This window comes from Panulirus ornatus, chromosome 5 (assembly GCF_036320965.1).
Source record: "Panulirus ornatus isolate Po-2019 chromosome 5, ASM3632096v1, whole genome shotgun sequence".
Taxonomy (NCBI): Eukaryota; Metazoa; Arthropoda; class Malacostraca; order Decapoda; family Palinuridae; genus Panulirus; species Panulirus ornatus.
Genome location: NC_092228.1, coordinates 9,519,681 through 9,546,473, shown reverse-complemented (window position 1 = coordinate 9,546,473; position 26,793 = coordinate 9,519,681). Strand labels below are relative to the sequence as shown.

Below are 26,793 nucleotides of genomic sequence, written 5' to 3'. Positions count from 1 at the left end.
TGTACATAATAAACATATACAAACATACACACAGACATATACATATATACACATGTACATATTCATACTTGCTTGCCTTCATCCATTCCTGGCACTACCCTGCCCCACAGGAAATGGCATCGCTACCTCCTGCTTCGGTGAGATAGTGCCAGGAAAATTGACAAAAAAGGCCACGTTCGTTCACACTGTTTCTGGCTGTCATGTGTAATACACTGAAACCACAGCTCCCTATCCACATCCAGGCCCCACAGACCTTTCCACAGTTTACCTCAGATGTTTCACATACCCTGGTTCAGTCCATTGACAGCACGTTGACCCTGGTATACCACATCATTCCAATTCATTCTCTTCATTGCATGCCGTTCACCCTCCTGTATTCATATTGATCAAATGGGCAGGAACTTGATAATATGACCTGTATGAATCTTGCTTGTTTCAAACATTCTTTCTTTTTCTGGGACATTGTTAACATTGAATGTAGATGTGCTTGTCAGAAGAACAGACTGATTGTGGATTCTTTTTTGACAAGAAAACTTATTACCACCACAAAGGTTTTGATGTAGCAGAATATTCCTCACATAGATATATGGCTAGGTTGAAGAAGCATTTACCCTATTTTGAATATGGAGGATTGTCATTGATCTAAGATTGATTTTTAAACATAAAGTTAGACACTTGAAAGAAATAATGGAAAAGTAAATGTATAAGGAGCAGGAATCATGGTCATCAATTATGTGATTGACATATTTTATTGTATACACAAAGAAGATTAGCCCCATTGTCCAAATGGAATAATATATGATTTGTGTGTAGAGCGATGCATTTGAAAATGATAAAATTTGGTTTGTATACATTCAATACAAATTTTATTCTGTCTGTAAAATGCAGGTACACAGAAATGGTTAATGGAGAACCTTCAAGCTTCATTTTCCATTGTCTTTTTCTAAAGAAAATGATCAATATTATGGTTTTAGAACTTTATCACTCTGATTGGTTTAGGTTGCTTAGGTTAGGGGAGTTTGGATTAGGATTAGAGTTGGTTAGGTTGAGGGAGGATTGCTTGATTTATGCTTTAGGTAGGTTAGTTTAGCCCAAGAACATAGTTTATTGAAATTGTTAATGTTATCATCTGCCTAACTTCCAGTTTTTTTACGACTGATATTATCCTTTTGCATTTGCTCCTGTGCACTATTGATGTTCCTTGAGGATGAGGTAATGTTTGGAGTATGTTTTCATACCCCTTGAAAAGTCTTTAGATATGGAGTTTTTTTTTCACCTTTTATATTATAAACATCCTAACCTGCAAGCTGAGGTGTAGTATCCTAACAATACCTACATTAGCTTTGTTTGGGTTGACTTATTAATATATGTAGTCCTTCTCCTACTTCACTAGGATGAGAAGCTGTGCAGTCAACCATTCTGGTGATTATCCGTCCATTTTACATCTTAGCATGCCTCTTTTTACTCATTGCTTAGATGCCGACTTTCAGTTGTTTCTTTTCTAGACATTTCTTCCTAGTGCCCTTTTTGCATTAGAATCCCTTCTTATACTTTATCATCAATTTCTTTATAATGAAAACACATTATTAGCAACTTTTCAGGATAAAAAATCTCATGTATTCTTTTTATCTACATTTAACTTATTTATTTGTTAGAATTCGTCATCCTTTCTCAGATTATGCCAGACAGTTTGTTGATATAGCAAATTTTAAGATAAGTAATTGCATCATTTCTTCATTGATCATTGCGTACAGTTTTTTTTTATTATTATTATTATTATTTTACCCTCAGACTTCAGCAATTTGCATTCTACTCATAACTCATTTTGGTACTGCCATCTACAGTTATTGTTGTTAATGAACATATTCCCCAATTTTCCATTTATAGATAATCTGTTTAATGTACATCCAGTTGTATTTCAACATTATTGTTAAAATGAAAACTTCATTCTCTAGATGCACATATACTTGTGCTCAGTACTATACTATTTGGCTGTATATTTTTCCAGATCCTTCACCATTGTGCAATGCACTCAACCATATATCTGTTCTATTCAAACATTAGTTTCCACTATCCATTTCTGTCTGTAATCTTGCGCCTCCTGGCATTGTCATCAATGATTCTCCACATTACTTCATTAAATGACCAGTATGACAGAAAATATCTTTCTTGTAACAAAGTTCAACTTTAAAACTAGTCGCACAGAATACTGGCATAAAGAATCTTTCATGATTGTGAGAATAGGAATTGATTCCCTTCTGTTCAGTCATCTGTGAAATTTGATTTGTGTCCTTACTAATTTACCACACATTTCCAAGCACCCCATTGGCATATTTTTTAATTTATTTCCTACATCTCACTCTTACAGTGCTTTACTTTTTTCAGTTATTTTGTGTCCATATTCATCCCTTAACCCATATGATTTTATGTACCTGTAGTGTAATACTCTCTCCTCTTACGTTTGCTAATGATAGCCAGATTAGGAGGCACTCCACATTTGAGGGCTTACATTTTCTCATGTAATCATAACTCAAAATAACAATTTGGTGTTTTTACATTTCAACCTCTATTCTTCCATCCTCATTAAGAGTGCTACCTAAATGGGAAGGTTTGAACCCGCTCATACCGGGCATCATTGAACCATATTTCAATATCTCGGTTTTCATGAACAGCTCTCATGAATTTTGTTTGCATTAATGTTTAGCTCTCATATAATACACGCTCACATGAATCCTATACCTGTTGTAGCAGTGTTTTTGCTTGCTCACTAATTTAGTTTGTGGTGGGTTGGGTGCATGTGACATCTCTGTCTTTTGTTTTTCTCTAGTTTTCTCTGTTGCAGTTTCTTGAACCATGGTCCCTTGTAAGTAAGGCCTTTCTCCTCTGTGTTTTGAAAGACATTGAAGAGATCATGTAGCCAAGTTACCTGTCTCACCTATGTAACTGAAACACATATATCTTATTTTAGCTCTCATCCATATACCTCAAGTGTAGGACATATGATAAACTAAAACTAATAGAGATTTACATCCCAAACCTTCACTTCTGTAGAAAGGAAGTCTTGCATCCATTTTACGTCTTGGGATATTGGCATCCTTCTCATTTAAATACATATTACATGTAAGTACTCTTATACCAACCCAACCCCCTCCATCATTATCATAGTTACTTATGCATTTTCCAGATTTGTACCATATTTCACCTTCAGTATTGGCTTTATTATTTCTTCATACTTAGTCTTACGTATATGAATGCCATCTACCAGTCCTCTGTGCCATTATTTACAGAAAGGTCCTCACCATATTTTCTTCATATCTTGCATACAGTACTTCACCATCTGGCCTTATGTTATGATTGTTTTTATTCCTTACTTCTTCTGCTTCATTTTAAGCTCTGAATCTGGTTACTCACTATCTCTTAATGTTTCACTGATACTTACCTTCTGCGTCTTACGATGGTCTATATCATTGCTCTCCGTTACCCATTCCTAGTATGTTGTTCCCCTTGTTTGCATCTCTTTCTCCAGGTTGTATCTTTTCTCCTACACACTCTAATACTCCTTACTTTATCCCATATCTCCCTTAATCCTCTTTATGCTTACTTTTGAAACTTACATATTCTTAAACCCAACTTAAGAGATATAACCTCATCATCTCAAAGCCATTTATCTATCGTCACACCTATTCTGTGCCTTTTTTCTTGTATACCATATCAGTGTTACCTTGTAGGCATTGATTATTGTATAATAGGTCGACTGATATCTATTATAACTCCCATTCACATTTAAGTCCTATGAAAGAAACAGCTTAATGTGATGACGCAGTTGGTTTGAATCATTGTTATATGCTGTACATCACTTTAACAGGTTCACTCTTTTTAATGTCTCTCTAAAAAGCCTCTATTGGCTTTTTTCATTACCTGGAAGTGCCATCATGGCAGAATCTGATGCTGATAAAACTATTGCAATGCTAGTAAGGTTTTACTTTGGTGTTATGGTGTAAACACTAAAGATATAAGCCAGATATATGCATATGAAACAGTTGACAGGTATGTTGATTGATATATTTACCTATTTTTTCATTTGTTTGTATATATATAATCATGAACTATTCAATTGTTCTTGACATAGATTATTAGTTGAACTGTGCAATATAGGTGGTACGAAAAGCTTTGGTGTCAACTGCATACTTATTGTTGGCATGGCATTCATAGATACCAGCATCAGCTTGAGTGGCTGGGTCTATTTCCATCTTGCTCTTCAGGTGGTTACCCTTCCTCCACTCATGCAGCTGAAAAAAAATATAGGTGTAATTTCTTCTTCCAAGGAGATAGAAATATCCATTGTTTTTCTCTTGCTACTCATGAAATTTAAGCCTTTTACTGCAGCTGCATGGGAAACTCATTCTTCTTTTTGGGTGCAGTACATGCAAAAATCATGGTCTAAATTTTGGCTAAATAACCTCTCGAAAACACTGAGCATTCCTTGACCTGTAAAAGGTGGCCCACATCATATGATGATTCCACTCTTGCAATTCCTTTGTCTGTGTGTGTATGTGCATATGTGGGTGGGGGAATCTAGAATTAACCTGCTGTGTATGGGTCAAAAACTGTGAAATTGAAAGGAAGTATAAGATTATAACATTGCCCATATCATGTGGTGACAATCACAAACTCAGCTTGGTGAGTGGCAGGATGGCAAAATTGTTTACATTCCACTCATAGAGAGTCAAACTAGCATGTCTAAAGGCCCTTGGTGGCATATCATACATGAACACTACCATCAATATAAAACACACCTAAACAACTGCGAATTGATGAAAAACAAATAAAATCAGTTTATTACCAGCCCATGTTGGTGGTGGAAGGTGGAGGAGGAGACATTTATAAAGTGAATGTTTAGACAAAGGGGTGCTGTCTCAAGGCTATTTTCACTATTGTGTGCTTACAGTGAGTGTTTATTACTCTCTGTAACTCGGAATTCTGTACCAGCATATGATTTATTAGTCTACCACTGCTGTATAACAAGGCATGCAGATGTAAACAAATTGTAAAACTTGAAAGACATGGTATGGTATTAATCATTATAACTAGTAAATTATGAAAGAGAATCTTTTATATGGGTAAATACAACTCATGTTACCGTAGCAGCCTCATCAGCACACTTTTGTACAGATTGAGGTTTAGAATATTGAGAGTTAGATCCCAGATACAAAGCAGTAAGATAAAAGTATCAATGTCTAGACTTGTATTATGTGCAGATGGAGTTCCATTTCCTTTCCTAGTATTAATACTTTGTAATGTACAACTCTTTCTACTGTTTTAACTAAAGATTGATATTATAGTCAGAATTGTGATGCTAAATAGAATGAAATGATAAGCCTCCAAGTGCCACTCCTTACAACCAAAATCCCTACCACATTGCCACACTTCATGGTGTGATTTCCTAGATCAAAATACAGTCCAACCACAGGAAGTATTTTTATTATGAATGTTTGCAGTTGTTTGTACTGATAGATTTTGAAACTGAAGAAAGAGTGACAAATGATTACTGTGAATGTGGAATAATGGTATAGTATACAGCTCAAACAAGATGATAAACAAAAACTCTGTTCTTTTGAAGCAGTCTTATACATTCTGACAGGCAACCTATGAATGTGACTATATTCCCTGCAAGTGTGCCTGTTTCCTCACAAATATACCTCAAAGGTTTTGATATTTTCTTGCATTACAGTGCAAGTGAGAGGCCTGTGAACATTAACACAAAGAGCATTTTGGGGATGAGGTTAACCATGCTGTTTACAGAAGTTTTGTTATTCTTCTGTATCATATAGAAGTGTAGCGGTTTATAAATCTTATTATACGTATCATTCCTATTTTACCATAATAAGTATGACTAGGATTTAACATGGCTGATTATTTTCATATTAGTATCTTAGCACTGAATTTTGTTGCTGTGAATAGGTGCTTGTGCTCATGCACAAGTACATTCACTCTCTCTCTCTCTTTCCTTACATATATATTTTGTATACATATTTGCCATTTCCTGTGTTAGCAAGGTAGCATCAAGAATAGAGGACAGAGCCCTAGAGGAAAAATCCTCACTTGAACCCCCTCTCCATTCCTTCTTTTTTTGAGATTGAAATGTGGAGGGGAGGATTTCCAGCCCCCCACTCCAACTCCTTTTAGTCACTTTCTATGACATACAGGGAATACGGGGGAAGTATTCTTTCTCCCCTATCCAGGGGGTAGTAATGCTGTTTCCTTTGGGACGGGGTAGCACCAGTATGAATATGTACATGTGTATATATGTATATGTCTGTGCATGTGTATATATGTTTATTTATATTTATTTATTTTGATTTGTCACTGTCTACCATGTTAGCGAGGTAGCGTAAGGAAACAGATGAAAGAATGGCCCAACCCACCCACATACACAAGTATATACATACATGTCCACGCTTACAAATATACATACATATACATCTCAACGTATACAAATATATACACGCACAGACATATATATATGAGATGTTTGAGGACAATGTGTGGTGTGAGGTGGTTTGATCGAGTAAGTAACGTAAGGGTAAGAGAGATGTGTGGAAATAAAAAGAGCTTGGTTGAGAGAGCAGAAGAGGGTGTTTTGAAATGGTTTGGGCACATGGAGAGAATGAGTGAGGAGAGATTGACCAAGAGGATATATGTGTCGGAGGTGGAGGGAACAAGGAGAAGAGGGAGACCAAATTGGAGGTGGAAAGATGGAGTGAAAAAGATTTTGTGTGATCGGGGCCTGAACATGCAGGAGGGTGAAAGGAGGGCAAGGAATAGAGTGAATTGGAGTCATGTGGTATACAGGGGTTGACGTGCTGTCAGTGGATTGAAGCAAGGCATGTGAAGCGTCTGGGGTAAACCATGGAAAGCTGTGTAGGTATGTATATTTGCGTGTGTGGACGTGTGTATGTACATGTGTATGGGGGGGGGGGGTTGGGCCATTTCTTTCGTCTGTTTCCTTGCGCTACCTCGCAAACGCGGGAGACAGCGACAAAGTATAAAAAAAAAAAAAAAAAAAATATATATATATATATATATATATATATATATATATATATATATATATATATACATACATACATGTACATAATTCATACTGTCTGCCTTGATTCATTCCCATCGCCACCCCACCACACATGATATTACAACCCCCTCCCCCCTCATGTGTGCGAGGTAGCGCTAGGAAAAGTCAACAAAGGCCACTTTCGTTCACACTCAGTCTCTAGCTGTCATGTAATGATGCACCGAAACCACAGCTCCCTTTCCACATCCAGGCCCCACGGAACTTTCCATGGTTTACCCCAGACGCTTCACATGCCCTGGTTCAATCCATTGACAGCACGTCGACCCCAGTATACCACATCGTTCCAATTCACTCTATTCCTTGCATGCCTTTCACCCTCCTGCATGTTCAGGCCCCAATCACTCAAAATCTTTTTCACTCCATCTTTCCACCCCCAATTTGGTCTCCCACTTTTCCTCATTCCCTCCACCTCTTACACATATATCCTTTTGGTCAATCTTTCCTCACTCATTCTCTCCATGTGCCCGAACCATTTCAAAACACCCTCTTCTGCTCTCTCAACCACACTCTTTTTATTACCACATCTCTCTTACCCTATAATTACTTACTCGATCAAACCACCTAACACCACACATTGTCCTCAAACATCTCATTTCCAGCACATCCACCCTCTTCCGCACAACTCTATCCATAGCCCACGCCTAACAACCATACAACATTGTTGGAACCACTATTCCTTCAAACATACCCATTTTTGCTTTCCAAGATAATGTTCTCGACTTCCACACATTCTTCAATGCTCCCAGAACTTTCACCCCTCCCCCACCCCATGATTCACTTCCACTTCCATGGTTCCATCCGCTGCCAGATCCACTCCCACATATCTAAAACACTTCACTTCCTCCAGTTTTTCTCCATTCAAACTTACCTCCCAATTGAGTTGTCCCTCAACCCTACGGTACCTAATAACCTTGCTCTTATTCACATTTACTCATAACTTTCTTCTTTCATTCACTTTACCAAACTCAGTCACCAGCTTCTGCAGTTTCCCACATGAATCAGCCACCAGCGCAGTATCATCAGCGAACAATGACTGACTCACTTTCCAAGCTCTCTCATCCACAACAGACTGCATACTTGCCCCTCTTTCCAAAACTCTTGCACTCACCTCCCTAACAACCCCATCCATAAACAAATTAAACAACCACGGAGACATCACACACCCCTGCCACAAACCTACATTCACTGAGAACCAATCACTTTCCTCTCTTCCTACACGTACACATGCCTTACATCCTCGATAAAAACTTTTCACTGTTTCTAACAACTTACCTCCCACACCATATATTCTTGATACCTTCCACAGAGCATCTTTATCAACTCTGTCATATGCCTTCTCCAGATCCATAAATGCTACATACAAATCCCTGGGTATAGGGGAGAAAGAATACTTCCCACACATTCCTCACATGTCGTAGAAGGCTACTAGAGGGGACGGGAGTGGGGGGCTGGAAACCCTCCCCTCCTTGTATTTTAACTTTCTAAAAGGGGAAACAGAAGAAGGAGTCACATGGGGAGTGCTCATCCTCCTCAAAGGCTCAGATTGGGGTGTCTAAATGTGTGTGAAAGTAACCAAGATGAGAAAAAAGGAGAGATAGGTAGTATGTTTGAGGAAAGGAACCTGGATGTTTTGGCTCTAAGTGAAACGAAGCTCAAGGGTAAAGGGGAAAAGTGGTTTGGGAATGTCTTGGAAGTAAAGTCAGGGGTTAGTGAGAGGACAAGAGCAAGGGAAGGAGTAGCACTACTCCTGAAACTGGAGTGGTGGGAGTATGTGATAGAGTGTAAGAAAGTAAACTCTAGATTGATATGGGTAAAACTGAAAGTGGATGGAGAGAGATGGGTGATTATTGGTGCATATGCACCTGGGCATGAGAAGAAAGATCATGAAAGGCAAGTGTTTTGGGAGCAGCTGAGTGAGTGTGTTAGTAGTTTTGATGCACGAGACCGGGTTATAGTGATGGGTGATTTGAATGCAAAGGTGAGTAATGTGGCAGTTAAGGGAATAATTGGTGTACAATGGGAGTCCAGTGTTGTAAATGGAAATGGTAAAGAGCTAGTAGATTTATGTGCTGAAAAAGGACTGCTGACTGGGAATACCTGGTTTACAAAGAGAGATATATTCATAGATATACATATGTAAGTAGGAGAGATGGCCAGAGAGCGTTATTGGATTACGTGTTAATTGATAGTCACGCGAAAGAGAGACTTTTGGATGTTAATGTGCTGAGAGATGCAACTGGAGGGATGTCTGGGCATTATCTTGTGGAGGTGAAGGTGAAGATTTGTAGAGGTTTTCAGAAAAGAAGAGAAAATGTTGGGGTGAAAAGAGTGGTGAGAGTAAGTGAGCTTGGGAAGGAGACTTGTGTGAGGAAGTACCAGGAGAGACTGAGTACAGAATGGAAAAAGGTGAGAACAAAGGAGGTAAGGGGAGTGGGGGAGGAATGGGATGTATTCAGGGAAGCAGTGATGGCTTGTGCAAAAGATGCTTGTGGCATGAGAAGCGTGGGAGGTGGGCAGATTAGAAAGGGTAGTGAGTGGTGGGATGAAGAAGCAAGATTATTAGTGAAAGAGAAGAAAGAGGCATTTGGACGATTTTTGCAGGGAAATAATGCAAATGAGTGGGAGATGTATAAAAGAAAGAGACAGGAGGTCAAGAGAAAGGTGCAAGAGGTGAAAAAGAGGGCAAATGAGAGTTGGGGTGAGAGAGTATCATTAAATTTTAGGGAGAATAAAAAGATGTTTTGGAAGGAGGTAAATAAAGTGTGTAAGACAAGGGAACAAATGGGAACTTCAGTGAAGGGGGCTAATGGGGAGGTGATAACAAGTAGCGGTGATGTGAGAAGGAGATGGAGTGAGTATTTTGAAGGTTTGTTGAATGTGTTTGATGATAGAGTGGCAGATATGGAGTGTTTTGGTCGAGATGGTGTGCAATGTGAGAGGGTTAGGGAAAATGATTTGGTAAACAGAGAAGAGGTAGTAAAAGCTTTGCGGAAAATGAAAGCTGGCAAGGCAGTGGGTTTGGATGGTATTGCAGTGGACTTTAGTAAAAAAGGGGGTGATTGTATTGTTGACTGATTGATAAGGTTATTTAATGTATGTATGACTCATGGTGAGGTTCCTGAGGATTGGGGGAATGCTTGCATAGTGCCATTGTACAAAGGCAAAGGGGATAAAAGTGAGTGCTCAAATTACAGAGGTATAAGTTTGTTGAGTATTCCTGGTAAATTATATGGGAGCGTATTGATTGAGAGGGTGAAGGCATGTACAGAGCATCAGATTGGGGAAGAGCAGTGTGGTTTCAGAAGTGGTAGAGGATGTGTGGATCAGGTGTTTGCTTTGAAGAATTTATGTGAGAAATACTTAGAAAAGCAAATTGATTTGTATGTAGCATTTATGATACAGCGCTGGTGGCTGATTCATGTGAGAAACTGCAGAAGCTCCCAATTGACTTGACCCTCAACCCTAGTCAATTGGGAGGTAAGTTTGAATGGAGAAAAACTTGAGGAAATAAATAAATAAATATATATATATATATATATATATATTTTTTTTTTTTTTTTTTTTTTTTTTTTTTTTTATACTTTGTCGCTGTCTCCCGCGTTTGCGAGGTAGCGCAAGGAAACAGACGAAAGAAATGGCCCAACCCCCCCCCCCATACACATGTACATACACACGTCCAGACACGCAAATATACATACCTACACAGCTTTCCATGGTTTACCCCAGACGCTTCACATGCCTTGCTTCAATCCACTGACAGCACGTCAACCCCTGTATACCACATGACTCCAATTCACTCTATTTCTTGCCCTCCTTTCACCCTCCTGCATATATATATATATATATATATATATATATATATATATATATATGGAACCATGGAAGCGGAAGTGAATCATAGGGTGGGGGAGGGGGCGAAAATCCTGGGAGCCTTGAAGAATGTTTGGAAGTCGAGAACATTATCTCGGAAAGCAAAAATGGGTATGTCTGAAGGAATAGTGGTTCCAACAATGTTATATGGTTGCGAGGCGTGGGCTATGGATAGAGTTGTGCGCAGGAGGGTGGATGTGCTGGAAATGAGATGCTTGAGGACAATATGTGGTGTGAGGTGGTTTGATCGAGTAAGTAATGTAAGGGTAAGAGAGATGTGTGGAAATAAAAAGAGCGTGGTTGAGAGAGCAGAAGAGGGTGTTTTGAAATGGCTTGGGCACATGGAAAGAATGAGTGAGGAAAGATTGACCAAGAGGATATATGTGTCAGAGGTGGAGGGAACGAGGAGAAGTGGGAGACCAAATTGGAGGTGGAAAGATGGAGTGAAAAAGATTTTGAGTGATCGGGGCCTGAACATGCAGGAGGGTGAAAGGCGGGCAAGGAATAGAGTGAATTGGATCGATGTGGTATACCGGGGTCGATGTGCTGTCAATGGATTGAATCAGGGCATGTGTTGCAATATATGTACTTTATACTGAGGGATAGCAGAGAAAGATTACTGTATAAGGATTCTATGCATGTCATCAAAGGCGACTTTGACGGGCAGGAGTGGATGGCTGGAAATCCTCCCTTCCTGTATTACATGTCATCTCAAACATTTTTTTGGAGGTCCCTCACTGTCACATGAAGATTTAAGTTCCCCCTTTTGTTTGAGTATCCAGCTAGCTTACTGTGATCTCAGTACATTGTAGAGGTCTTTTGTGTTGTCAGGAAGGTGTAAGAAAAAAATCTGCTTTTGTTACCCCTACAAACCATTATAGGTGTCCAGCCAATGATCTGAAGGTTGTGCATCCAATGTGACCCCATGGAAGGTAAGTAGGTTGTTGGGTAACATAAGAGGTGAGAAGGAACACATATGTATTTGGATGTTGAGGAAAGTGAAGAATAAAAACATGAGAAATGAGCAGAAATAAGTGATAAAGAGAGTGATTCTAGTTGGATTATGGAAGATGCAGGGAGGCCAGCATGGGAGGCCAACCTTACGACTCTCAGGCTTGGTCTTTCTTCATGTGGAAGACATTATGCCACAGTTATGCCATTTTTACTCTGTAATCCTTGGCTGATGGAGGACTTTAGTAACAGATGATAGGCAAAGAGGTAGAATATTTACAAATATAAAGCATCCCTAGTCTCCTTCCCTTGTGTACCAGCCACTCGCTGTCCTCACATTTACTTTTTCTGTGAAAAGTGTAATCTAAATATTTTCACATTATTCAGCACTAATGCTGTACCTGTGTAAGAAAGAAGAGTCAATTGTGAAATTAAGATGAAGAGAGTAACAGATGCTTCCATATCGTTCAAGCTACTTTTCTTAGTCACACTGATTTTTAGTGTGAATGGTGTAATATCTTTGAATGTACTGTACTGGTATTCATGTTACTGTATTTACTACCAACACTGTACATGTGTATCATATAAGAGCAGAGTCTGAAAACCAGTTCTTAGAAAGAAAGAAACATCATCTCCATGTCTTCCTCTCTTATTTAGAGCTGCCAGATATGTCATCCACACCTTCCTCTACCCCTCACTCAGCAGTAGACTAGGACAGCACAATGGTAATATAAGTTTTTGAGTACTTTTTCTTACTTTTGATTGATAGTATATCTGTCATGAAAGAAAAGATTTTCTTACTTTTTAAAGTACATAGGGATAAACTGGGGAGTACATACTGCTGCTTAAGAGTTAACAACCTCAGCCAATTAAACCTGAAGTATCTGATTTATTTAAGCCTAGGTTAGATGCTAGGCATTTGAATATTGTTGTGCATCAGAACCCAGCATGTAGTCAGCAACCCAGCAAGAAGAGACCCCCATGGTATTCAGTGGGAACTGAGAGGCTTAAGGGTATTTCCATCAGCTGAATAGAGTTGTGAGTGACATTGGATATATGTATGACTCTATAAGGCTTATTCATATTGGGGTAGGAAATTTAAAGACATATACATTCGTCCTCCATACGTTTCTGAAATATGTGCATGCTGTCTTCTCATCTTATTGATCTAGGGGTAAGTGAAAGGCTTGAGAATTTTCTGGCATTCGTATACAGTGTGGCTCTAGACACCATGATATGTTCCTATTCAGACTAGGGTTGAAAATTTAAAGGCATATATGCACTTCCTCACCACTTTCATAGAGGAATTATGTATATTCGCCAACAGCACTGAAACGGTTATAAAGTTATTGTATCATTCAGTATCTGCAGATTTATGATTATGAAAGCAACTGAAAATTAGTAAAAATATGAGATTTTCAAAAAGTTGTATGTGAGAATTATTTTCACTTACTGAAGCTTTAGTGACATTAAGTGGGGAAAGTGGATGATAGCCTTGGAATAAAGTGAACTGGGTTAGAGATAGCTGAAGTAGCATCACTAATGCCATTTTAGGACCACTAAGGAAAGTTCTTTTGTTTATATTTAACTTATAAAGAACTCCTAAATGGACCATGAACACCTTTGTTTATTGTACTAAGTACACTGAGTACAGTCACCCGCAAACTTGAACTTTAGTTTCTCAGGGATGTGTGCATAATGACAAGTGTTTACTTTTGCTAACTAGTCACGCAGAATTTGGCATAAAGAATGGGGAAACAAATGTATCAGTGACGTAAAGATTTAGAAATTTATTTAGTAAGTAATATATAATCTGTTAGAAACCTTTAGTACTCATTTTTTTTCTTAATAAGCCTGTTTCCATGCATTAATACCCTCACTCTCTATACCATCCTTATTTATCATAGATTCCAGTTTGCAGAATTTCAAAATTCCATATAATGTATAACCTCTCAAGGAATTATCCTATGAAAAATTGATCATATCAGCAAGCGTTGATGTAGAAATCTACTAGATAATATTTTTGCCATTGTAAGTAAATCATTAAAAGTATTAAAGTCAATGAACGAATACTATTTAGTGATGCTGTATAGGGAGCTAGGTGCAGATACAAAGATAAATTGATTTTGTTTGCTCTTACCTGCATGTATCTGTGAGCATAAAGTTCAACACCATCTTTAAACCACGTTATTTGGGGTAGTGGAGAACCCCTAGCAACACAAAGAAATACAATCTTGTGACCCAACACATACTGATAGTTGAAGTGTGATGCCTTTGTGATTTTGGCTCCCTGTAACAGAAATGGTTTTTAATAATGGCTTACTGTCAAGTATTGAAAAGTTGCCAGAGGTAATAATCCTAGAGATATCATTGATATAGGTGAATGCTTTTTATATTAACAGAAATCCTGCATATTCCCAAAGGCTGACCTACTCTTGTTTTTAGTAGTGCCAGGAATATATACAAAAAAGGCCACATTCATTCACGCTCAGTCTCTAGCTGTCTTGTAATGCCCCACAGACCTTACCATGGTTTACCACAGACATTTCACATGCCCTGGTTCAGTCCATTGACAGCACGTTGATCCTAGTATACCACATCATTCCAATTCACTCAGTTCCTTGTGCGCCTCTCACTCTCCTGTATATTCCAGCCCCTGTCACTCAAAATCTTTTTCACTCCATCCTTCCACCTCCAATATATTTTTTGTACTCTTACTACATGTAATGATATTTTCTTTCTCTTTCATACTATTCGCCATTTCCTGCGTCAGTTTGGTAGCATTAAGAACAGAGGACTGGGCCTTTGAGGGAATATCCTCACCTAGCTCCCTTCTCTGTTACCTCATTTGGAAAATAAAAAAAAAAAAAAAAAACGAGAGGGGAGGATTTCCAGCCCTTCACTCCCTCCCCTTTTAGTCGCCTTCTACGACATGCAGGGAATACATGGGAAGTATTCTTTCTCCCCTATCCCCAGGGATATATATATATATATATATATATATATATATATATATATATATATATATATATGGGGGGGAGGGGACTGTAGTATTTCTGCTCACTGGTAACAGTATGAAAGACAATCGATTCTTTTGTACCCAAGCATCATGAATGTTGCTCTAAACACATTCAAAGATAAAGGGAATCCTGGAAATAATTTAGGATCATAAAACTGACCTTAGGGTTAGTGTAATATTCTTTTGCTTCTACTGAAGGGTATGTGCCTGTAATGGGCTTAAAATTCTGGCGGCCTTTGTAGCGACCTGACAGTGGCCCTCGCTTCCCTGTGCCTATCGTTTGGGTTGCTGTTGCCATACTCAATATTGCAAGTAGCAGTACAGCTATTATTGAGCATGACCCTTCTTTCATCTTTTCTGGTGTTGGATATCTGCAAAAAAGACAGTAAAGCATGTATGTTATCCTTGGTAATAAGATAGAAAATATGAAATTTCAAAACTGGATTGTTGTAACTTTTTTGGTTATTTACTGCTCAAAAGTCATTATAGTTAGTTCCTTTGTTTCTTGTTGAGCATTAATGCCTGTCACTTCTTCTCATCCACATTTTAACATATACCTTTGAAGTATTTTTGGATACATTGTGAAAATCTCTATTGATATGGCTCTCTGCTCACTTGACAATGTTATTTTACAGTTCACTGCTTATCTCTCGCATGAAGCTGCTGCCTGTCATGAGGTGGAAATTGTCATGAAGCATTTGTGTGCCTCATTTGTTGAGGGAGGGTCCAGGCAGCTAAAATGGATACTGTATTTTACTGTGTATGTCTGGAAAATTCAAAATATTGAAAGATTCTTAGGTTACCAAATAGATCAAAATTGAGTATGTTATGGAGTATATGGAAGGTAGACAATTTTGATTATAGATTTTTTTAATGGTGTTACCAGACCACCTGCAAGTGGCTACAGCATGAGTGAAAAGTTACCTTTGATGAGGCTGTATCATTGTCGGTGAATGAAAAGGAGTGGTGTTACCCTTCAACAACCGCCATGTATTTATCGTGCATATTAAAAAGGATTAACTTCTCAGCATCAGATTCTTAACACTGGAAGTGCAGCACCAACACTTTCATAGGAAAATATTTTATGATATTTACCATTGCCATGAAATTGTGAAGTATGATTTTGAGCACTAGAGGTAGAGTTTTGCGGTTAATGTGTATAGCATTGAATCATCATACGCATATTAATAGAGTTAAAATTGGCCACTTTCCTCCATGCTTGGAATTCAAACCAACATCCCAGCATTGCAGGGGATCCTTTTATTGTAAATCCCCCATGTTTCTCCAGGAAGGACTATCTGTAAAAAAGCTAAATATTGCTTTTTAGATATCTTCCATTTTTGTGGATTCCAGGGAGTGATATAGTAAAAAACTTATCTTTAAAGTGTGAGTCCTTTATGTACCTTGTGTAAATCTGCAGTTGAGAACAGCAAGATTTGTCAGTTGACTTACCATGTTGAATTGCAGAGGGGCCCCTTTAAATTCTAAAATCACTTACTTTTTGATATCTGATAGATTGCAGGTTCTTAGACACAGTATCAATTAAAAATGACACTGTGCTTGATTTTTGCGCTTCAGTCTCTCCCAAGATGCAACCAACTGTATCTTTGCAATATGAAGCACCAGAGTTTCAGCTTTTGTGTGAGGCTTTTTATCCTGTGCAGCTTTTGCAGTAACTGTACATGAGGCATGGAGGTTAGCTTCAGTTTGCCAAATCATCTGACCACCATGGTCAGACGGAATACACTTAAGAACAGTTACTGTTTTCTCCAAAATATGAGGTTTTTTACCAGAAAGTTTGGAATTACAGCTGTAGAAATTTCGTGTGCAGCAAGGTTTCATAGATCCTTTTGAGTGCATTTCCGATATATCACACAAAATGACAAGTCCATGACATTCTTGTTCACAGCTGTGAAGCCATAGTCGTCGTAGGATTCACTACAAGTTCTTGTCTTTCCAAAAGTTACTAACTTAATCTGCAAGAACGATAAATCTTGCATGAAGATTGTTTAGGAGGAGGAGGAAGAACAAGCTTTCAGGAAATAGCATTTGTAACAATTTCATGTCGTTAACAGTGTTGGCATGGCAGTGTTAATTGTTGAAGGATACAGCTTCATGGATAATGGATGATAACTGATAAGTGTACATCACAAAAACAGGAGGACAGTTGATACATGGGAATGTACAGTATATATATGATAGTAATGCAGCTTTACAGAGACTCCAAGTTTACATGTTGGGAAACTCGTATTTTTTTTTTTTTTTTTCAACAATCAGCACATTTAAGGGGTAAAAATGCCCAATATCCCACTCAATTCATTGGCATAGATATTAAGTTTTGGGAATCACAGTCTCTTCTTATATCCATTTAGCTTTGAAAAGAAAATTTACATAGCACTTTAGCTATATGCAGTTCAACCATTCGTTCAAGGAATATGCTAATGAAAGTAATTATAGCCTAATAGGAAATTTACATCAAATTTATCCTTAAATTCCATGGGTTTGTTTTCTATTTTAACTAAAAAATCATAAATTCAGAGATTCTTGTGTTTAACCAGATGTGTTTTTTCATGTGTGAAAGATTTTCATGTTCAGATACAGAAAAACTATATAAAAGTATGTGTAGGCCACAAACATCCTCCAGAGAATGTGTAAAAGTTTGTAATACTTCACTAGAATACAGTGCACAGGAAATCCTGTTGCCAGCAGCTAGTTAATGCATAACATGTGGACTGGCACCCCATTCACTTTATCATTTGTTTTTTCAGTTTCTGTACTTTGCAAAATATACTACTATGTTATTTTTGAGTAAATGAACTGACTACTTTTATTAGAAGTATGGTTCATATGAATTTTCTCTCTAAACAGCATATGGAAATTTGTATAGAAATACCTGATCATGTTTAGATGGCATCATGTATTTACTTTCTGTGTTGCTACCTGTGTCTACCAGCCATGCTTACCAAGATGCATCCTCGTGCTCTATTTATTTATCAGTATTTGCATCAGTCCTTTTTCTCGCTTTCCCAGTCTAATACTGTACACTGATATTTGCTTCTGTGAAGTGGAAAAAATATGACTATAATCTGCAAACAAAATTTATTCCTATCGTAATAAGTACTCGAGTCAGATATGATGCATGGTTTATTGTGTTATAGTGAGACAGTGGAATAAAAGAACAGGAATTATTTTTATATTACTCACAAGAGTTTAATAATGCAAGTGATTAGTGTGAGAAAATGAACAATCTTCAGTTTTAGATTACTAAAAGTTAATGATGAGTATCTGGTTTTGCAATCTGCTTCACCCTCTCTCATAGTAATACTGCAAACAGTATTCATTTTTTGGAGCCCGATAAAGAAAAGAAATGTAATCTAAAAACAAAATTGTTTTTTTTGTAGGTAAATAATGTGATGGCACAATAATGAGACAGAGAATAATTATAATACACATATACTATAAAAAAGACCAAGCGTCTGTTTTAGATTTGAGGTAGAAAATGGTTAGTACTGTATTTGGTTATGTGATAAAGCCTCTCCTTTCTCATGACCCACGCATCCATATCTGAGAGGCTGAGAAATGAGACAATTTAATCTAAGAACAAAGTTTGTAGCTATACTAGGGTGTAAGTAATGACATATTATAATTGATACTCGTGGAAGCAGTGAACTGGAACAACAACTCGCATATCAAGAGTATCCTGCTTGCATGGGCCTCTGAGGTCTTTTTGTACTTGTAGAACAAACCAAACTAATGTTTCTCTGATAATACAAACAGATGAATAGTGATGCAAATATGAGAACAATGAAAAGCTTTAGTTGTGGTGTGACAGCTTCATTTGTTTGAAGAACACTGGGTTCCTTATCTTGGCACTCAGTGTTGGAAGTTAGTGTCCATAAAATCACTCCCTACATGTATAGAGGAATATAGTAGTGCAAATATTAGAACAATGGAAAAATAAACTAGCTTGAGTTCTAGGCTGCTGGCAACACTAATTCCATTTGTGCTTGAAACACTTTCCAATGCCTTATCTTGGTTGCTTTCAGTGCTGAAGTCATTGCCCTTAAAATCACTTGCCACAGGATCGTTATCATCAGGTAATTCAGGATCATCTACCCAGTACTCTGAATCTAGCAAAAGATGCTCAGTTTCCCCTCTAGAAAGTTTGCTGGAATGTGTTCGTTCGGAATGGTTGGAGGGTGATTGATCATGGGGAGATGTTAGCATGCACTGCCAACTCGGCAACCACCCAGTCCCAGTGGGCGACCTGCAGAATAGAGGCATGAAACTCTATGCGTATATGTACAACTGGAAGAGTTGACTTGCAGTTTGAAAGCTGTGCTTCCTAGGTTATGGATGAACTGGTCACACACGAGTTGAATCATGTTTTGGGTGTGTGGTTGGATATGTCAAATGTGTTACCCCTTCCAGATCCTGTGCAGGATTCGTTAGAGCTTCCCCTTCCCTTTCTAACCCTGGTTCACTTGGTCCGAAAAATGACACTTGTGGTTAGGAATGCCATAATGTCTCTTTAGTATGGCTGCTAAGGACTTGCAGCAATACTACTGTTATGATGACAGGTGCCCTGGGATTTCCAGTGTTCCAGTGCTCTTCCTTTCAGTCTCTTAGCTAGCTATGCAGTACTCTTACAGTGTCCACTTGTACATTTTCGGAGTATGCAACACGTCCTCTACAAAATTGTTCAAACTCTTGTTACTTCTAGTGTTACTTCTAGTATGGCTGATTCCTGTGAAAAGCATAGATGCCCCAGGATTCAGATTCCCTCGTACATGACCGGCTTCAGGATGTTCCATGAACCTTAAATGCAGACAGATCTTGAACCCATGGTGGTTCCCTTTGCCCTTGTACACTAGTGTTACTTCTAGTATGGCTGATTCCTGTGAAAAGCATAGATGCCCCAGGACTCAGATTCCTTTGTACATGACCGGCTTCAGGATGTTCCATGAACCTTAAATGCAGACAGATCTTGAACCCATGCTGGTTCCCTTTGCCCTTGTACACTAGTGTTACGTCTAGTATGGCTGATTCCTGTGAAAAGCATAGATGCCCCAGGATTCAGATTCCCTGATACATGACCGGCTTCAGGATGTTCCATGAACCTTAAATGCAGACAGATCTTGAACCCATGCTGGTTCCCTTTGCCCTTGTATAAAAAAAAGAAAAAACCTCAGCTTCCATCCTGGCTTTAGTATGGGTCAGTGTGCCAAGCAGCTGGGCCAGACCTGATTCACTTGCGGCATCTAAACTTCCATACAGTCCATTTGCTCTGTATTGTTTAACTGTACATACTAGCGGCCAAGACTGCATGTTGTGGTCCAGCCATTTCTCCTGCTGATCAAACTCCTGTTGGTCCAGCCAGGGCTCATGATGGTTCATCAACTGGTTGAGCAGGGTTATGTTGTCTTCTGCTGGGTGACTTGCTGTTCACGAGATCCTGCTAATTCAGTTACTCTATCCACCGCCCACACGCAGCCGCGACTTTTGCTCGACGATAACTAGAGCATATATTTGACACCTTACTTGTTCCTAAACTTGTTCCTTTGGTTAGCACCGGAGAATGCTGCCGTAAGCTCATTGCTAGGCACTTCCTGCCTGTGTAAGGTAATTAGGCATCTGCTGCTGCTGCTGTTGGGGTATGATTGCTCAACATTTGCTATTGATCACTCATCCACTGATATTACATGGTATGGTTTGACATGCTGTTGCTGGGTCAGTTTGCCACACTTCTATTGCTATGGCTAGCTTAGTTCTTTATGCAGACATGTAAGGTTGTCACTTGAGTCTGCTTCAGGATTATCATTAGTTTCAGTAGGGCTGCTAGCTTAGCTAGTTGAATTTCCCAGTCATCTTGTCTTGCATCTCAGTTCTGTAAATATTCTCTTGTCGCACGTTGTCTTCACTGAATGCTGTGGGTTCTTTTTTATTTTTATTTTTTTTTTTTTTTATACTTTGTCGCTGTCTCCCGCGTTTGCGAGGTAGCGCAAGGAAACAGACGAAAGAAATGGCCCAACCCCCCCATACACATGTATATACATACGTCCACACACGCAAATATACATACCTACACAGCTTTCCATGGTTTACCCCAGACGCTTCACATGCCTTGATTCAATCCACTGACAGCACGTCAACCCCGGTATACCACATCGCTCCAATTCACTCTATTCCTTGCCCTCCTTTCACCCTCCTGCATGTTCAGGCCCTGATCACACAAAATCTTTTTCACTCCATCTTTCCACCTCCAATTTGGTCTCCCTCTTCTCCTTGCTCCCTCCACCTCCGACACATATATCCTCTTGGTCAATCTTTCCTCACTCATCCTCTCCATGTGCCCAAACCACTTCAAAACACCCTCTTCTGCTCTCTCAACCACGCTCTTTTTATTTCCACACATCTCTCTTACCCTTACGTTACTCACTCGATCAAACCACCTCACACCACACATTGTCCTCAAACATCTCATTTCCAGTACATCCATCCTCCTGCGCACAACTCTATCCATAGCCCACGCCTCGCAACCATACAACATTGTTGGAACCACTATTCCTTCAAACATACCCATTTTTGCTTTCCGAGATAATGTTCTCGACTTCCACACATTCTTCAAGGCCCCCAGAATTTTCGCCCCCTCCCCCACCCTATGATCCACTTCCGCTTCCATGGTTCCATCCGCTGCCAGATCCACTCCCAGATATCTAAAACACTTCACTTCCTCCAGTTTTTCTCCATTCAAACTCACCTCCCAATTGACTTGACCCTCAACCCTACTGTACCTAATAACCTTGCTCTTATTCACATTTACTCTTAACTTTCTTCTTCCACACACTTTACCAAACTCAGTCACCCGCTTCTGCAGTTTCTCACATGAATCAGCCACCAGCGCTGTATCATCAGCGAACAACAACTGACTTTTTAGTATGTATGTGGAAATTGATGTGAACAGCATGAAGTCATACACCACATTTTAACAAGTTAGTCTTATTAGACTGATGAAAATGGGGAAATGTAGAATCACTCTTTAGCTGGGAAATTACTCAAAGAACCTTTGTAGTTCTGTTATAACTTGCCTAGGGAGACATGTTGGTTTTACCGTTTCTCCCCATCTTTACAACAGTCGAAGTCATTTTAAGGCTGATTCATCTCAGACTTGGTAAGCATATGCCCCAGTTTAATATACCATGAAACTATTTTCCTTTTCTCTCCCTAGTTCGTTTTAAGGATCTCATAGGATCAAACAGCCCAGAAGGCATATTTTGAGCTGGTTTTCCTTGGAGCCTCAATCATTTAAGACAAAAAACCTACAGGATCCATGCAGTGTCCAGGTTAGGTTTATGATCTGACCAATTTGTATGATTCAGGGGAATGATTGAAGAGGAAGAGATTATGAAAATGAGGATGATTAAGCTTACAAAATTGGAATCATACAAAAAAATTGATAAAGTCATGGGTTAATGGTGAGGATGTGTAGAAAGTTATGGAGTGTAAAGAAGATAGTCAGTAGGAAATAACGTAGGATAGGAGTAAGGAAGACAGGAAAATGTAGGGTGTGAAGATCACATGAAGGAAATGTGGGGTTATCAAAGTCAGTGGAGTACTGTAGCGGTAATGATTGTAATCATGGGAACAGAACTGATGCAGTTATTTTAGCAAACTTTTGCACCATTGTGGTGTTGGAAGAGTATGTGGTATTTGGCAAGTATTGCATTGTTTTCCGGAAAGACTATACTGTTGATTATCACCTCTTCAGCTGGTCGTGATCATATTCCACTATGTAATGCTTTGAAAATGGAAAGCTTCTGCTCGTGTTGTCTAATGATTGCATTTTGATTGAAAATATTGTCCCGTAATATTGGTATCGTGATGTAATTAGTGAAAAACATATATTATGTTTTGGTGTTAAAGTAGTGTCTTAAATAAACACTGTATTTTATTATTTGTTATTTTGGCAGAATATGGTACTACAGAATTGTTGGAAGATTGTTTTCTTTTGGTATTAGAGCATTGTATGGTGATTCAAATGAGTGTTTTAATTGTCCTGGACGACAACGCGTTGTGGGTATCACTGGAGTAGAATTGAGCGTTCTTATCAGAATTTGACAACGATTGGCGTTATCATAATGCAGTAGGGTATTGATGTTTGCATCATTTTATTAAAGTTATATTGCATTGGTTGAGCAACACATTATAATAATAATGATAATAGTAATAATATTGATATCATTATTATTATTATTATTATTATTATTATTATTATTACCATTATTATTATTGTGACAACGTACTATTATTATTATTATGACAACGTATTCTGTGCTGGGTCACCAGGCAGTGACACTCTTGGTGTCTTTTACCCATGTGACAGGGTGCCCATGTGAGTTTACCCTACACACACAGAGTACCGCTTGTCAGAAATTCTTGGCCCACCCAGTCTTCAAGGTTGGCATGATGTCTCTTAATGTGAAGGTATTTCGAATGAGCCTGAAGTTCTCATAACTACGTGTATGTGAGCTGAAGTGGTTTTGATAAACTTTGTTGCCTCTGTCAAACATTCCTTGGTGATGCCGCTGTGGAAACAATGCTCGGAAAGTATGGGTGATGTTGTCTCGGGGAATTGTTGATGAGCATTATGAAAGAATTTGACCACTGTTGAAGACATTTCATCTGATGATGAGGCCTTAAAGTTCTGCTGTCAAAATACTGGGCACAGAACATACAGTATATAAGGTAAAGTCGATACAAAACTTGGACTTCTTGAGTGGCGTCAAGGAGAGTTTGCATAGCGATGCGTCTAACTTTCATGGTGCATAGAGGGGTATTGTGATAGACCACAAGACTTAGTTTGGTGGTGACATACGTTGATTGTCATACATGCACCATGTATGGATAGAAGTATCCTCTAATTACAACCCTACTTTCACAGACACACATATACATTCATCATGTCACACACACACACACACACACACCCTTCCAACATACAAATATTCATTTACACCCATATTCCCCTCCCCCAACACATGCACACCATGATTCAGGTCGGACCCGCACGGGTTCGAATCCTGGGCATGGCAGTCGGCCTACATTCAACCCATGTGTTGATCCTCTGATTGGGGTTAGTCGATCAGAGGGGGTACCTGGATCAGGCTGGGACTTGTGTTAAAAAAGACAAGATCGAATACACATATTTGAGGGACTGAGCAACACAAGTATTCTTCCGTAACACACACTACACAACACAACACAACACACCTGGCTTCAGTTTGGATTTGTGTGTGTATATGTGTGTGTGTGTTCACATAGTACTGACATGGCACATATATATCAAGATTAAGAGAAGGGCCAACACTCATGTATAAGGTAAAGAAACAGGGCAACATGGGTGTAAAACTCTCTCCACGAAACAAATACTAATCACACACACACACACACACACACACACTCACACACACTCACTCACTCACTCACACACACTCACAGTCACAGAATCCCCGGTCAGGATGGTGGTGGTATGGGCATTGGGGGGCACTTCCTCCCTTTTAGTGGTGATCACCACTGCCCCACCACCGACACCCTTTTGTGTTGCTTCTTGTTCTCTGCTCCATCCACACACGCAACACTGACTCAAACACAGGTGTGGGTACTCGTAAATCCTTTTGTGTTTCTGGTTGTTGGGCCCTGTTGTTCTCTGTACCATGCACACACACTCAATACTGATTCATACACAGGTGAATTATACACGTATACCCTTTGTATTGCTGCTCAGTCGTTCTTGTTCTTTCATACCTCAACACGCAGCACCATCTCATACTCAGGTGTGTGGATATACACCCTTGCGTGCCTGCGTGTATTCATGCACTTGAAGACATGAATAGAAACAGACTAAGTGACAGACAAACACAGCTTTGCTTACACACACACCGTTACAGACTGTGAGTCGGCACGGGCCCGACTAAGGTCGAACCGGCATGGGTTCGAATCCTAGACGCCTCAGTCGGTACACAACCCAGGTGTTCATCTTTCTATCACAGCTGGTCGATAAAGAGGTACCTACTTAAGCTGGTGCTTTTGTGTATTTGTACACACACACACACACACACATACATATACGGGAGTAAAGACATGGTACATATGCCCAAGGTAAAACTCTCCCAGTATCGCACACACACAGTACAAAAAGGTGATGATACATACACACAGACAGTGTTGAAATTGTGAATGCTGACGTTATAGGAAAGTTTAGAAAGTATCATTGTAGAGAAAGCTCAAGAGATGGGACCCTAAAAGGGGTGGAAATCCATTCCCGCTCTGTACAGATTCGTGAGTACATAAAGTCTGTAGTGCAATAGTTAGCTTTGCGACTCGCCAGCCTAAGGGACCAGGGTTCGAACCCCGGACAGGGGCAGCAGGTTCATAACCAATCTGGTTGTTCATTTTCCCCTTTGCGGCTGGTCTGTGAATGCTAATTTGATATGAGCAATGTCGTGTGTATGTATATCAGGCTAAGACGGTGTGTATACATGTGTGTAAACGTAAGGTTAAGACGAGGGTTACAAGGTGAGGCGCGACAACACGAGTGCACAGCTCCTTCCCCGTAACATGCAAATAGTATTCGCACACATACACGCGCTCGCGCGCGCGTTCATGTGTACCCAGAGCTGTTGGAAACACAAAGGTGCTCGCGCAATGACGCACATGTACACGTACATGTACACATACGCTGTGATCAGTTCCAGGTTATAACAGAGGCCTTAACATGATATTAAGGAAGACTCGTTAGGAAAGTTGTCATGAAATTCCTTCGCAGTAGGAGAGCAGTGGATGAAACAGACTAAATTGAGCATTGCAACTGTGATTGTGGACACCATTCATAAAGTGGAAAAAGTTGTATAAGGTATTGGAGATGGGGCCCCCACGAATGTATAACCCCGCTCCCCCCATCCTGTACTAAACGAATAGGTAAACATAGAAGTTTACTCGTGCATTGATACACACAGGCACGTAAGCCAGCTTAAGCCTAACACACACAAACGCACGCACACACACACACACACACACACACACACACACACACACACACACACACACACACGCACGCACGCACGCACGCACACACACACACACACACACACACACACACACACACACACACACAAACACACACGCGCACATACACACTGCTTGCAGTCACAGTAGACAAATATGATACACAGTTAGTTATTCCTTACCTATTGTATACAAATTAGTGATGCCACACGTACATATACGTATATGGTGCCCGAGTGTTAATTACCATAGAGCTTAATTGCTAAGTGATGCAGGAGATGGACAAGGGTGATTCTTACGTGAGAGTCTGTGTTCGCGCAGGCTGTCAGCTGATGGAGCTGGTTACTGGCGGTGACTAGTGTGCTTAACTGAAATACAAAGGTATGTCCTCACTTGGTCATGTGTGGCCTAGTGGAGTGGCACGGGCGACGGCGTTACGACCTGTCCCTTGGCGGCACGCGAGCTGGTTGCCCCTCGTTAATATTTATCAACGCTGGATGTTGTCGTCGTCGGAGTGTGTGGTCGTTCGCTGGGTTGCGCCAGGCGATCGTGGCTGGCGAAGTCGTGGTGTTTGGTCCGGCTGGTGGGTAGGTAGAGTGCGGGTCGGTTAGGGTGCTTGGCTGGCTGGGTCCGGTCCGTACGACGCACCACACAGCACTGGCTGGCTGGACGTCAACGTGTCAGGCCTGCCCACCGTCAGCAGGCCTGGCCCCGCATGGCACACCTTCCCTCTCATCATTACTTAACGCCCGGCCGC

General features: G+C 39.7%; 2 protein-coding genes across 2 annotated transcripts in view; one reads left to right on the top strand and one right to left on the bottom strand.

Moving 5' to 3' along the window:
* The window catches only part of Plod (procollagen lysyl hydroxylase), a 230,558-nt gene that overhangs the window by 26,544 nt on the left and 177,221 nt on the right, over positions 1 to 26,793 (top strand). The gene's annotated exons all lie outside the window — the stretch shown is intronic.
* On the bottom strand, positions 731 to 26,782 carry LOC139748242 (immunoglobulin domain-containing protein oig-4-like). Its single transcript, XM_071661126.1, has 4 exons — positions 26,430 to 26,782; positions 15,133 to 15,343; positions 14,094 to 14,243; positions 731 to 4,289 (listed from the first exon to the last, which is right to left on the bottom strand). Exons 1-4 carry the CDS (start codon positions 26,435 to 26,437, stop codon positions 4,134 to 4,136), a joined length of 525 nt encoding a protein of 174 aa, XP_071517227.1. The 5' UTR covers positions 26,438 to 26,782; the 3' UTR covers positions 731 to 4,133.